This window comes from Annulohypoxylon truncatum (genome assembly GCF_022578515.1).
Source record: "Annulohypoxylon truncatum strain CBS 140777 unplaced genomic scaffold F4807scaffold_6, whole genome shotgun sequence".
NCBI lineage: Eukaryota > Fungi > Ascomycota > Sordariomycetes > Xylariales > Hypoxylaceae > Annulohypoxylon > Annulohypoxylon truncatum.
In genome coordinates, this window is record NW_025953792.1 from 234,494 (window position 1) to 249,219 (window position 14,726).

The 14,726-nt window shown below is 46.4% G+C and overlaps 3 protein-coding genes across 3 annotated transcripts; 1 reads left to right on the top strand and 2 right to left on the bottom strand.

Annotated features, from left to right (window-relative positions):
- Positions 1–1,328: 1,328 nt before the first annotated feature.
- Positions 1,329–2,445, bottom strand: F4807DRAFT_472133 (HET-domain-containing protein; the record flags this gene model as incomplete). The annotated part of the gene is made up of 2 exons (XM_048002991.1): positions 1,329–1,351; positions 1,461–2,445. The coding sequence occupies 2 exons, from the start codon at positions 2,443–2,445 to the stop codon at positions 1,329–1,331; spliced, it is 1,008 nt and encodes a 335-aa protein (XP_047857105.1).
- A 1,026-nt stretch (positions 2,446–3,471) lies between these two features.
- On the top strand, positions 3,472–4,501 carry F4807DRAFT_413613 (uncharacterized protein). Its single transcript, XM_047996892.1, has 2 exons — positions 3,472–3,524; positions 3,575–4,501. The coding sequence occupies exon 2, from the start codon at positions 4,051–4,053 to the stop codon at positions 4,327–4,329; it is 279 nt and encodes a 92-aa protein (XP_047857106.1). The 5' UTR covers positions 3,472–3,524; positions 3,575–4,050; the 3' UTR covers positions 4,330–4,501.
- A 2,174-nt stretch (positions 4,502–6,675) lies between these two features.
- Positions 6,676–11,711, bottom strand: F4807DRAFT_342001 (phospholipid-translocating P-type ATPase). Its single transcript, XM_047995379.1, has 3 exons — positions 11,024–11,711; positions 7,765–10,958; positions 6,676–7,711 (listed from the first exon to the last, which is right to left on the bottom strand). Exons 1-3 carry the CDS (start codon positions 11,483–11,485, stop codon positions 6,730–6,732), a joined length of 4,638 nt encoding a protein of 1,545 aa, XP_047857107.1. The 5' UTR covers positions 11,486–11,711; the 3' UTR covers positions 6,676–6,729.
- Positions 11,712–14,726: the final 3,015 nt, after the last annotated feature.

Here is a 14,726-nt window from a genome sequence, read left to right on the forward strand (position 1 = left end):
ACGAGACTGGTCATCCGTACGTCCCTTTCATTATCCTAAACCTATAGACATAGCTGGGCGCATTCATTTTATGTCTCAACCTATTGACACTGATAGGGTGGTATTAAACTTCGATCACCTGAGATTCCCCAATGTTCAATGGGTCAAGTACTTAGGTAAATTGTAATAGGGGATCCGTAGACTTAGGTAAGCTAAGGAGATATCAAGCCACCCCGATTCAATGGTGGGTCCGCATCGGCGCGCCGAAAGCCCCACAGTCGGCGACTTTCCTGAATAGGAAATTCTAGGGGGGCGGAAGGCGTTCTGATTAGTCACATTCAGGACGCCTCCTAGAATCTAAGGTTTATTTTCTTAGGTATTGATAACAATCAATATGAAGCGCTCGAAATATTTAAGAAACTTCGGAGAAGATCTACCTTGGACCCTGCTCTCATTTCCAACCGCTCGTTTTCATATGGCTATTTCTATTTACAAGTCCATTGATCAACCTCGATGCCTTGCATAAACAATGGCCCATAAAATAAGCCATGCTATCATGATAGCCCAAAAGCCCGATAAAATGGTCATCCTCCTCCATGGTACTAAAAAAGATGCTGTACAGGATGACGTGATGATGGTCGATATTGCAGTAAGCACAAGACGTACGTCTTCGTGAGTTGATAATCTCACCATATAATAACTAACCCAAAGCATTAAAACCGTAAATAACTTAGGGCGCTGAGCAACATAAACTATACTTTTGAATAGAATCGACCGGAATAAGTTAGCCAGCCTCAGTGAGAAGATGTCTGGCCTGAGTTTGGCGATACCAATTTGTTCCTCTCTCTCGATTTCCAGCATTACGATGTTTTTGTAAGAATGACTCGTAATGCCTGAGCGCGTTCTGAAACGAATCACAAAGCCATTAATTGTGAGGGAGTCTTTCCATTCAAGGCATTTCAGTCCCTCCAGAGTCGGCTGAAAGGTTGGAGAATAAATAGGACCGGATATTAGACTTCGATGTTCGTATTTGGTATCTCGTCTCCAGTTGGACCTAGGGCAGAATTCGATCTTAAGATAAAATTTGCCTATTGTAGCTCTGCAGGAGAAGAAGACCTTATATGTGTTTAATGGAATATGGTCCTTAGTCAGATGAACAGTCAATCTGCCTTGGTAATGGACAACTTTCAAGTGTTGGTCAACATGAAGGAATTCATAAACCTCATTATTGGTTGGGAATATTACTATGGAACTCTGGTGATATTTTTCAAGAAGAGAAACGGTACTGGGAAGAATCGCCATTTGTAAGTAAAAAGTGACCATCTTATAGGGAGTATCTGGGTGAATAATCACTGGATTTTGATTGCGTAGTCTAAATCCAGTAGCATTGAAGTTAACAAGTAATAATTTGTTCCATGTGACCCAATTGGAATCAGGCGATGCGTCGGCTCGATTTATGCGTAACTTGATAGCAACATAACCATCAATGCAACGTAGTGAACGACACTGCAGCATGACATAGCCGGTGAAAGTGAATTGTAGTGTAATACGGATACCCTTCTGGGTTACTTCAAAGCCTTCGTCCATCTTGGCTTCATAGGGAACCATGTCTGCACACCCGATAAATTCAGACGGCGATCTTGCTAAGATTGAAATTGCCTCATCCGCATCATTGGCTTCATCGGTTTCGTGGGAGCCATCAAAGCTCCAGGTAAAGACTGTCTGGTCAGTTGATTGTTTTATGATTTCTTCTTGTAATCTCTGAAAGGCTTTGTCGCCTTCGCCGTACAATAAAGGCATGTTGACATCGAAAATTCCCAGGAGGCAATACGCCATATCCTCCTTCCTTGAGGTTTTACGTTTCGCTGCCCAGCACATACGCTGTGCAATGCTGAAATAGTGAATACCGCATTCCGAGAGAAAAGCAAAAGAGATACCGGTTATTTCTTCCAAGAGAGTCTCAATATCAGATTTAACCCCTAGAAAGGTCCATGAGTTGCTGAAAAAGGAGACATCGACGGGGGCAATTAATTCTTGCAGCGTCCACCCTCGAGAGAACCACCGGCTGTTGCGAAAAGATGAATCGGTGGCGCTTAGGTCGGTATCGTCAGAAGATACATCTTCCAGATAAACGTAACAGACGCGAGACTCTTTATACCACCGATACATGGAGTTTATGGCTTCGGATAACTCGGTGCTACTAGTTTTGTCGATACAGCAAGTATCGACCCAAGCCCATTCGAGTCCGTTTCTTCTAGCTTGGTCACAACAGCCTTCGATTTTTCGGTATCCTGTCTTCGATGTACTTGGATGGGATGTGCTCTCAACCCCGCATTCAGTTGTGAGAGCGAATTCTTGAAGGGTGATTTCATCCGCGCCCCACTTATGGGAAAGTATAGCGTAGGGTGGTCGTTTATCTTCGCCAAACCAGCGGAGCTCTTTTGTCTGCGTATTCAGAAGACGCATCTTGATTGAGATCCAAATGTAGACTTAGACTGGAGAAATATCAGTGAAAAAGAAGAAACAAAGGAGTGTGTCGAGGCCTGCGTTGGGCGAGACATTCTACCACTTCGTTCAGAGCCTTGCCCTTAAATCTCGGGGGTCACAACGTGGCCTATAAATTATTGCAACCCTATTACACCATATGTTCCATAGGCTGACAGATAATGGCCCCTATTCCATCGTATTGGTCAAACTTGATACTAATCATTCAGCGAATAGAAATGGCATAATTAGGGATCATCGCTGAAATTGTCTTCAAGTAAACATTGGAACCTTGAAGGGAACTCCCGGGTGGCTTAGTCATAGCTTGGTCAACCTCCATATATCAAAAGACAAGAAACGCCAAGAGGGAAATACAATATATCAACTAGGCTAGTCCTGTCCGATTCCGATTCTGATCAGCTATCCCAAGAGGCTTCGCAAAGATAATCAGCCTAGATGGAATGCCGCATTTGAAGAGGCCTGCATGTGCGGCGGCGGCAGCCGTACAACTACCAGCTGTAGCCGTGTCCATCCTGCGCAGGAGTGTTCTGCCTTGTGCGTGGGGGGGAAACGTAAGACTATTGGAGCGGCATCGCCGAATGGACTGTGTAACACTTGTAAAAGATACCAAATGACGTTTTGCCGATCTTCGAACGCGACGACTATCTTTAGTATGTAACACCGAAAGTTCTCACTGCCCCCTTCTTGACCTACCTCAGAAGTGGAAGCTTCCTAATGGAGCTAACTAAGGAGTTTCTGCCCCCCGGGTATGCCAGAATTTCCTTGAAATCTCAAGGAATCACCAACTCCTATTGTTGTAGCGCAGGGTCCAGCACGGGACTTTACACGAATATTCTAGGATAATAGATGCCAACTCCGCTAGCCTTTACTCTGAATGGTTTTGCTTCAAACTGCCTTCGATATAAATCTCTAAGTCGCTAGTCCTAACCTATATGGTTCCATAGGGAAGAGTGGTCATTGCGAGAAATATTAAAGTGAGTTAACACAGGATGATCAGGTGACGAATAAGAAGCTTTATCGTCACGTGCCCTCAATCTAGTCTTATCTAAGTTCAGGTGGTCTGTGTGTTGGAGATATCTTAGTTGCTCACGTGATTCCCATTGAAACAAGAAGGGTTCAGAGAAGAATTTGTCGTTTGTAAGCAGATTGACTTTGACACAATGAATTCGTTGAATCCTTTGATACATGTGAAGTGATCAGTCTGATAGATTCCTTGGGTTTTACGAAGGAGTATTAATACGAAGTCGTACTATCACAATAATCCTGCTGACAGAAGACATTTATGAAAGTGGTCCGTTCGCGAAAGGTACACAGGTACTAATCCCTTATATAATACGCCCCTGAGTTAGCTGATTAAGCACTCAATAATTTTAGGACGAAGAGATCTACAGAGATTCCCTAATCAGAGTGCGTATTTAATCCACTCCTTGATTGAATATACTATGACTACAGAAAGTAATCAAAAAGAAGAAAAATCAAGAATCGAACTTTTAAGGGTGAGGTACCTAACTTGTGTTATGGCTGAGCATTGTGAAAGTAACCCAACGGGGTGGCCTTCTGTAGGAAATGGGTCAAATCAACCTCGCACTTGAACAATATTATTGTCTGGTTCACATGTATTCTGTGAGGGAGCTCACTAAGGAGTCAGACAGACTGCCCGCATTTTCCGGCCCGGCACAACGCATACACAGATGCTTGGAGGGTGAATATCTCGCTGGGTTGTGGAGTTGTGACTTCAACCGTAGCCTAGATTGGCAGAGTTATCGAGTGGATTGGATCGAATCCAGCGCATATGAGCGACGTGATCTACGATTCCCTATCAGAAGCTTCCTCCACGAGAGCTGATAGTCAGAGGTATCGGGAGTCGGCCTGTACGAGGCCGCCCTGTTGGCAGCTGGCCTTTAGCTGTAGACAAAGGAAGGTTCATGTATGTATACCGTGTTCCCTGGAAGGGGTTAGTTAGAGCTCTTCGCGCAACAACGTCGTTCTTCCCTAGCTTCTTGGTTCCGCCTCGTGAAAATCCCCATAAAGGCACACGAGCACTGCACCCCATCGTGGTCTTGGGCAGCGACCAATGGAACCATTAAATCCAATACCCTGCCTTATACAGACGAATCCACCGAACTTCAGCTACTAGGCTACCATATGAACTATCAGGATCCGAGTAATCCGTACGGAGCAGTCAAGGCGGGTCACATTCTGCTTTGAGGCTATACAATGCCAGTACCTAGTTGAAAGGACGCAAATTGCGTAAGATTTCAAAATTGGCAGCATTAACTTTGACGACCACTGGGTAGACTTTTGCGGGAATATTGCGCATGAGTTCATTGACCGAATTAACGACGAACATAACCACCCTATTCTGGCAGTCGATAAAGCCTTGCGAAGCGGAAACAATGAAAGAAACGTTAACGTCTTTCCACCGCAAATACACCTCGTTCTTCTCATACGGAAGTACGCAATTTCAAGTTATAGCTGTATATTATTTCGCAAGACAACCAGTGGAGAGGAAGAACAGTTCAAAAGAATTGGTCATGTGAATATCTCAAATATTCCCGAGATAGGAGAATGGACCCAAAGGGAATTAACTCTCGTTCAAAAGGGAATATAGGAAGCCTTCTAGAAATACAATCCTTCGCCAATTCAACGTAGGAATTCGCTGGGTAGAACAAAGGAATCTCTTGTACATTGAAAGTAGAGAATACTCTGATTAGTAGCAAATGCGCAAAATTTACCTATTCATGCCCCCCTTCCTAGATTGTACCCTTCCGTCTCATTTATCCAAACAGTAGATCATCATGTAGATATCTACATTTAGCTAGGTAAATATTGACTTCCGTGAGCCTCACTTGTAGTGGCCTAAAGGGGTCTGTTGTGGGATCGTCGTTTGGCCCATCGAAAAAGGGGGTTCGAACGATTACACATTACTAGATAACGAAGATCAAATTTCAAGTGCTTACTTACATAGTACAAGACTACCTACTAAGTGCGATCAAAAGCACTCGGTAATACCCGTAATTCATCGAGTAATAGGCAGCATAGCATATATTCAACAGCTATATCTACCTGCCTTGTATGCTACCAGACAACCCTGAAGGGCATCCGTCTCCAACACATTCTTCACTTCACTCCGGCGACCCGCACTCTCGAAGTCCTACTTCATTACCATCAGCCTAGGATTCTCGTTTACCTACCGACGTCCTACCCATACCTATACCTGACCTAGCCTACCTAGGAATAGCTACCCGCATTACATTAAGCTCACATTAAACTATCGACTAAACACGTAGGAAAGACGTGGCGGAGGGGACGTTCGTCGTCTTCGTCTTCTTGCAAAAGGTTTACCAATTCTGGCCGATTATATGTATCTACTCTCACCCCCACTCTCCCTCCCACTTTGGTCCGCACACCCTGCTTTGCTTTGCTTGCCTTCTCTCTGCACGTCGCGAATTCAACTCTTCCCGGATCTTTCTTCCTTATATACACAGGCGACGGCAGCGAGAAAAGCGCGCGTCAAACCCCAAATGAATCCGCCTCCCCGCCTCCCCGCCTCCCCGCCTCTCCTCCCTCCTCCCCTCGAGAGCTCTCGTCTCCTGCATGCTAGCGCGCGCGAGTATGCTATTCGCAATCCCTTCCTGAATCTCTTTTTGCAGAACGCCTGTGTGAAAAATCATTGGCCGCCTAATGAGAAGAATCTGAATTCAAACACGGGGGAAGAAAAAAACAACAAGAAGCGGAAAACAAGACACAAGAAAGGAAAAAATTGTGAAGTGATGAGAACTCCGACAAAACCATCTATCGTGGTATCGACAACTCTCGATGTGAGGCGGATCGGATCTCTGATTAGATCGGATTACTCCCCGAGAGTGACTAGACTGTGACATGTGCGTTGTTCTGTTGCGATCTCGACTTGGGGAAGAAGTCTGGACGCGGGAAAATGTAGAATCTTCGGACCTTCTGACCTTCTGGCCAACATCGTCATCTCGTCGTAGAAAGTCCTTCCTCACTCCATGCACCCCGTAACGCCAACTCCGTCGCAAATGTAAAAGGGAAAAAAAAGTGTAGACAGACCATTCCGAAGACTCGGGTCGATGATCCAGCTGAGAGAAATCACAGCAGTGTCGTACAGTTCGTTTGAGATCGTACTGAAGCACAAAGTGCTTAGGATATCACATTGAACGAAGCCAAAAGTTAGAGTACCGCACTATCTTACAAAGCTCGCCATGGATGTTGGGTTGATACTCTTCATTCATGTTCGTGAATATTATTATCCTTGTGATGGGCGAAAGCTGCCTTGAAGGATTTGCCACGGGTTCGCCTTCGTATCCGACTGACAATACCCTCACTTGGTGGTTGCGAAGAATCGGGACCGGAACGAGTAGATTCGAATCTACTCAACATAGCAGCCGAAGTGAAATCGTTAGACATTTCGTAACTCATCCGAACCCGATCCATCGAAGCCCGCATTCGATCATAAGAAGGACGAACACGATCGCAAGATTGACGTACCGGAGGATCCGGAGCCGGATCCACGGGTTGCATTACGGGCACGTCAATGGAGGGCTCATGTCTCGTGTAATTAGTACCGTCACTACCGTTCTGACTGCGAGCGTTATGCCCGACAACAGATTGCGTTGCAACCGAAGGCGGATAGATAGGTCTAAGATCTTCATCTACACTCGCAAATTGCTTATGCCGTCTGTGTCGGGAGGACTCTGACGAGTGTGAGGAAGTTGACTTTGCCACAACCTCACTTTCATCTTCCTTCTCTATTTGGTCGAATTTACCCATGGCAACCTGCTCCCGAATAATGTCCACGTCGCGAGGAATGAAGACTTTACGAAGAGCTTTGACGGCGTAACGCGGAGCTAGCGAAATGATAGGAGTAGCAATCAAACAGGCCCAGAAAGAAGCTTCGGCATAAATCTGTGGAGCAGCGCCATAAAACGTACCCGAATACGTGAACGAACTATAGACGCCGGTCCAGAAGAATATTAGAAGGTCACTGACGGCGATGATCAACAAGGTAAGCCAATCCCATCGGTAGGTGTTGATGAGAATGTAGAGGTTGATCGTGATGACGGATTGATGAGCAACATAGGCGCCTAGCCGGTATCGATCGCCTATATCCAATCCGTTGGCGGTGACGGCCGAAGTGGGGGCAAAGGTTAGGTACGCGATAAAGAAGCTCATCACACTTTGATAGGCACCATCGATCATGTACATCCTGCGTCTAATTAGCATATGAGATCAAGATACAAGGGAATAAGATATAATTACCAAAACTTGTGCTGAGTCCATTCAAGGCGCTCAATGCCGCGTCTGTAAAGTTGAGGAACAGCCAGAGAGACCGCGTCAGACACGTCTTGGTCGAGGACACCGATGACGATTGGAGGTACGGAGGTGAAGATAAGGTTAAAGAGAATGATGTAAGTGTACTCGTAGAGATATGTGATGTCGAAATTGCAGAAGCATTGGAACCAAAGAATGCTCAAACACCAGACCATATTCTTGTAGAAGAAATTGGCGATCGCTTCAGCCATTCTTCTGTACGACCAACGACCATGCACCAGAACAAGTCGTTGTAGGAATCGAAATTGGCCAATGGCATAATCTGCAGACATGACAGCTTGGCGACCTTCTACACCAGCAATACCCACGCCAACATCCGCTTCCTGGATCATGGCAACATCGTTGGCGCCATCTCCAATGGACAACGTCATGACATCGAGACCATTCTTGACCATAGATACGACCGAAGCCTTTTGGGCAGGGCTGACACGACAACAGAGAACCGATGCGCATTGCTTGCAAAGAAGCAAGAACTTCTGCTTGAGCCTATCGTTCAGCACCCACCTCAACGTGAACCCGTCAATTACCAGAGCGTGGGTCGGTGCAGGGGGTTCGTGGTTCTTTCTGGCGAGGATCAGATCTTCATCACTGCCACTAATACCGAACGTCCTGAGATGCTTGTCGAGTTCCTCGTCGATCTGGCTGAGGAATACGTCGTCACTAGTTTTGCCACTCTCATCCTCCTCTAATTTGAGGTTAATCAGTTCCATATCGTTGTTCAACAGGTTACATGAGAATCCGATGTTGATAGCAGTCTCGACCTTGTCCCCGGTCAACACCCACAGCTTAATACCAGCGCGGCCAAGCAATTCGATAGTATCAGGTACGCCATCTTGAAGTCGGTCCTCGATAGCAGTACCACCCAGTAGAGTAAGCTCTTGTTCGATCTTGTCTGCGACTAGCTCCAATTTTTCTTCTCGTTCCTGCATGGCAGTGGCGGCCTTGTCGTGCTCCTTGCGCCATTCCAGATATTCTTGCTCGGATAGTACACGTTGGGCTATGCATAGAGTTCGTAGACCTTCCCGGGCGAACATCTCGAGATGCTCGGCGGTAGTTTTGCGCAGTTCCGCCTGCTCTCCGCGCTTGAGACGCGAGTAGATGATGCTGTCCGCACCTTTGCAGAACAGGATAATTCGGCCATCAGGCATTTTAACGATAGCACTCATACGTTTTCGGCTGGAGTTGAATTCGATCGTGTTGAGGATCGGGTAGTGTACTTCTTCTCCCATCACATTCAGTTTGATGCCATCGCTCGTCTGCGCAAGGACAGTGAATCCCATGTCACGAGCAGTTGATACAAGAGCTGCCTCATCTGGGGACTGGGCCTTGAACTCGATCTTCGGAGGGTCACCAGGGGAATGTTCTGCGATGACGGTATGACAGAGAGCCAACGCTAGCATAAAATGCGCGTTTGCTTCCTTTTGTTCCTCACCAGATTCTCCCCGCAGGTCGTCGACAAAGTCAGGCGCGATGAACGTTACATCATCGTCGTGTAAGTACGGATTGTTATGGATCTTCCTCAGCCCTTCCAACGCATGTATCTTTCCAGCGGCAATTTGTTCCCTAGCTTTAGCAGCTTCCTTGGCCACGTCGATACCCAAGCGCTTCTGCATGCCAGCTTGCGCCTCGGTGTAGGCTTCTCCATACGGCTGACCATTAATCGTAGCCTTCTTGAATTCCATGACGTTTTGCGTGAGGGTTCCAGTCTTGTCCGAGAAGATATACTCTATCTGGCCAACATCGTCCGAAATGTTCCATGACTTCGGAACACAAGGATAGTCAATCTTGTCGTAGTACATCTCGACATCGCTGTAGATGAAGATAGCCTGCAGCGTTCGCACAATTTCAAGCGAGATATAGAGGGAGATCGGGACGAAGTTTTGAAAGTTGATAAGCGCGGCCCAGAAGGTGATAAATCCGGTCATACCGGGCGTACCACCAACAGAACCGTAGTCAAACCAAGCAGTCGATGCATCGCTCTTGGCCCACGAGACTCCGTTGACAACGGCACAGAGGAGACACAATACACCGAGAATACCGAAGTTGCACACAACATTGAAATTGAGCTCTCGTGCGATACGAGCACGTTTGCTCGGCGTAATACCCGCGTTCATCATGATCTTGGTATCGTGACCGGTAAACATGACGATACCAAGAACCCATTCGGTGTTTCTTAAGTTGCAACCACGGAGAAGCATGTTGTCGATGGTTATCGGCTCCGACATTTCCTTAGGACCATGCGGCAACATCTGCTCCCATTTGATAGCACCATTGTATTTGTATAAGTTGGGCTGAGGAGGCTCGCTCTCGACGCAAAACTGAGCGCGCTCGCAATCCCTGGCATGCTTCAACGTTCGTCCACATCGAAGCGCTTGGCGAACCTTCAAGTTAGTTTCTCCATCCAGATTCTTTGTCTCTACGTAGCATGCGCCGTCTGAATCGGACGTAGAGAGGACAATGATATCCGCAGGAAGTTCGTCATCATTATAGAGTCGCACAAAATCGCCGACCTGCAAGTTCTTCCAGTGATCCTTGTGAAATCTAGCATTGCCCGTAGGCGTCATCTCGTGGTTGATGAGATCGCCCTTGACTCTAGCGATCATCTCCACTTCGTCTGGGTTGTACGATTGGCCGGAGGTCGGGCGCTCGGTGACCTCAAGAAAATCTTTCTGGGGAACAGGAGAGTGAGGCGGGAGAGGGGACGTAACCGGCGTCATCTGGATGTCTTCGTATGCAGATACATAGGATGTCCTATCGGTACGAGGGGACAGCATAGATTCGCGACGTGTCGCCTTAGTTTCGACGGAAACACGCGGATCCCCCGAAGGCTCCAACATATCCTTTTTAGCGTCCTTCTTCCAGATGCTTTGAATCAAACGCCAGAATGCTGCCATGTTTCTAGATGTAGCCTTCTTGATCTTCCTCCATAATGAGACATTATCCGCGGTAACATTGACATTGTCCCACCCTACTAGGCGATGAACGGGTGCATTATTCAATTCGTTGTCGAGAATCGTCCGGCGATAATCTTCAATCGCGTCTTTGACGGCTGTCACGGCTATGATGAATATCAAAGGCACTGCGTTGAGTCCAGGATTGACTCCTCCGAAAATGGGAAAGATCTAAACAAGGAATTTGGTGAATCCTCTACGAAAAATAGGATATGGGTTTAGAAGGAAATACTTACCACAAGGATAACCATGAAAAGGAAGAATATGTTGGCGATATTGTGGAATTGGAACCACAAATTCTTAGGGATGAAAGACAATGGCGTATATTTAGCGGTCCGGATCTTGTTCCTGGCGTATGTACGAATAGGAAGTCCCTCGTCGTCTTTCAACTCGTCAGGCAATGGTAGATTGAAATATACCTGCCTCCCTTCCCCGTCATCCGTAGATGATGTCGTGCTCTTAGCATCGGACTGCTCATTCTGATCGGTCGCGGTGGCGCTATCGTATTGAGTGTTGTCTTCCGTGGATTGACTGCCACCTGAATGGCGTTTCTTTTCCGTTGAACCAGTCGACTTGTGTATTCGGTCCATGAGGGAAATCCTCTTCAATCCACCGCTCTTGACGGTGAGTTTTCGAGTCGCCCATCTCGATCTGTTAGTCTTGTCGACCGGATCAATCTCGTCGTCAGCTTTCGCCATTTTGGGGGAGTTGCGGGCAGAGCCCGATCAACCCGACGTGTCCGCCAGACTGGCCCTTCGTGGCCACGATTCGCTCGTTGAAAACCGTCGAGGTCCTAATTAGCAGTAAAAGGAGAAAGCTTGGTCAATTGGATGCAATCGCGCCGGGGTCGCCAAAATGGTAGAAAAGGAAACGTCGATTGATATCGTCGTTACGGCTGAATTGTCAGCGCAGGTTTGCATCGGAGAGAAGGTTGGTGACTGCTCGTTTGCTGGCTTCCCTTGCTTGATACTGGGTGCGGCGATCGTGTTGTTGATGACAGTAAGGACAGAATGGAAAGGGAACAATGGAAGTTTTTGATTGATCGCTACCGTCGGAAGGGCCGGGGGTATAAGGTACACCGAGCACTGTACTGGCACTGTAAATCACGGGTTGCTAGGGAGTACACAATCGTTACGCGTATCAGCACCTACTACGTATGTACCTGCCTATTACTCTCTCCGAAATGCACTAAAAAGTTCACTATGATCTCGGCGGTAATAGGGGAAGCAGCCAAAGACATTGGCACAATTTTATGCACTTCCAATTGAGTGCACACATGGTAGAAAGGTACATGCCTACATAAGTACCTATATATATATATAAATATATATACAAGTGTACCTGCTTATTGTCGTTCATTCTACCTATCTATCATCTACTCAGATACCTAAATATCCTCTAACTAATCTTCTTCCTTTCTCAATATAATTATTGTTGGCTCATACATATTGATATCTTATATGCCTGAAAGTATTTCTTTATGAACTTATCTGATTATTATCATGATATGAACTCCTTCAACATTTCAAGGTCATGACAACGAAGTACTTGACAAATGTATTCCAAATTGGTTACGAACCGTCCTTCCCACTTCTTTTGTGGAGTTCCAGCCTGTTACTTTTGCTTTATAATCGGAACTGCACTGTGGCACCATCACAATTAGGGAAGTACTATTACTAGCATACCCTTGTACCACCAAGAAAATGCCTCTAAGGAGTTCCCAGCCCAGCGTAACTTGCTTAACCAGCCAAACTTGCTGATCTTGGTTGAGATTGTTTTGTTATGCAGGATGCTTGTATACTAATATGTACCTATGAATCCTCACAATGCTACTGCGCAATCATTGGGTATCTTTATATTTAGGTATGGGATACTTCATAAATAAAGTTCTTCGAAATCCAACACGCAGGCAACTTATTTAAACATCTCGTCGGATCTGAGAATTTGACCCAGACATATCGCTCTACTATATCCATTCATACCTCATTAATTAGTGCCCCGCGTACAGCACGCGTCCGGTGGCATACAGAGCATTCCTAGGACCTAAATACACTGCCCAGGTCATGTATTCTACCCAATCTTTGCGGCTGAATTCGGTAAGTGCCCCTCGGCAACCCTCCGAGCTGACCTTTAAAACCCATAGAAACCCCTTGAACTCGCACAACATCGTTACAGCGCAGCAGCGTGGGACCTGATTGACTTCCGTTTACGAAAAGAGCCATTGAATGATTCCATAGGCTTTTCTCGACCCAAGCATCTTAATTACACCATGTCTTTGCGCGCTTATATGGATATAGGGATTCACGAGCATTGCGCAAATGGGTATAGCTGTCGTGTCTAGCATCCGCACCGTCAGACGCTACTCGATAGACACGCACTATCTAGGTGTTTGTGTGGGTTACCGTCAAGGCCGCCTGCGTAGATTCCACGTAACCGCCTGTTAGCGGCAACATGATGTCAAAACACAAGAGCTCCGCCCTCGCGGGAAAGGCCATGTGCGACCTACCCTCTACCCGGTCTCATATACCAAACAAGATCCAGGAGATTATCTGTTACACCAACAACAGTGGCGAAGTCCTATTCCCGTGCGGCCAAGGTTGGTGAAGAATATTCTAGCTGTTAGCTGCGCCTTTAGCCTAGGCTTCTTTCTCAATTAAGGGTCAATTACTTTATTTACTTTTATTTTCTTTTTCTTTAGAATGCCTCTAAGGTGCTTCGCCGCAATATAATAAATTTGATAGCTGTCCTTACCTACCTATTCGCTCCGCTCAGTTTCCCCGTCCCTGTGAAGAAATCTGGGTCACAAACGCACATCATCGATTTTTCAAGCAAGTGGTATCGGGGGCACAGATGGGGGTGTCCTATGTAAGAGATCCTTCAGGAGTTGCGACTCTGACCAACCAGCGTGCGTCGCTTATTGCAACATGTTGTTGCTAATATATTAAGCACATAGGAAACATGAAGGCCTAACTCCCAGCAAGCACGTTATGTTGGAGAGACTAGACAAATTATCAAGAGCATGATACCACCAACCCTCGAGTCAGGGTCGTAAAGAATACTTCACTAGGTACCTACCGCATAGTAGCTGACAAATTGAAACCCGCCATACTTCGTAACGAAAGGCTAGACTGTACTGCATAAGTCTTGTAAAACCTGCATACTCGGTGTCGGACTTCAAATCCCCAATTCAATCTATTTAACCCCGAACAGGCCCCGAAGTAGCGGATCCAATCGCCCTATGAGATTCAGTTTACCAGGGCCACCAGGTAGGCTTTACGATACCGGTACAGTTCGAGGATCACTGTATGATCCGGGTATCCGCCAAGCCTAAGCAGATCTCTAATAAAAAGGCCCTCGAGGCGAGAGAGGTAAAACCGTTCGGGTGCAGCGTTACATGTTCCCGTCGCCCCTAGAACGCTCAGAATATACTCCATCTGACAAGTTATCTGACAATCTGAATAAGACAAGGCTTTAGAATTCCGTCCGAATATCGTGGCGATGCAAAAGCAGCCAACGTTTGATGGGCGTTGCGTCACTTTCGTCAGATTTTAGCATTCATCTTACAACCAAAACAAGAGATGCACAGCAGAATTCGCGGAGTACATAAGCGCAGTGACGATTGCCGATTCCCGTCTTCCATTTCTTAAATTAGACCACTCGTACACCCATTCATCATCCTCTACATAGTACATAGATGTAGGTATTCTGTGCGTAAGTACGTAGATGCGTCTGATGTATTGACCTAAGACAGTTTATATATTCAGCCTCACAGCCCAAGCAACCAGGAATTGCATTCAAAGACTTGTGTATCTAATATGACACCATTTACTACCTAGTCTTGTTAGTAGTAGGCGAGTAGATATGAAAAACGAGGCTGTTGGTTTACCTAGCACCATCTCCACACCATTCACCTGCCTGCCTGCTAAGGCAGTACCCCTA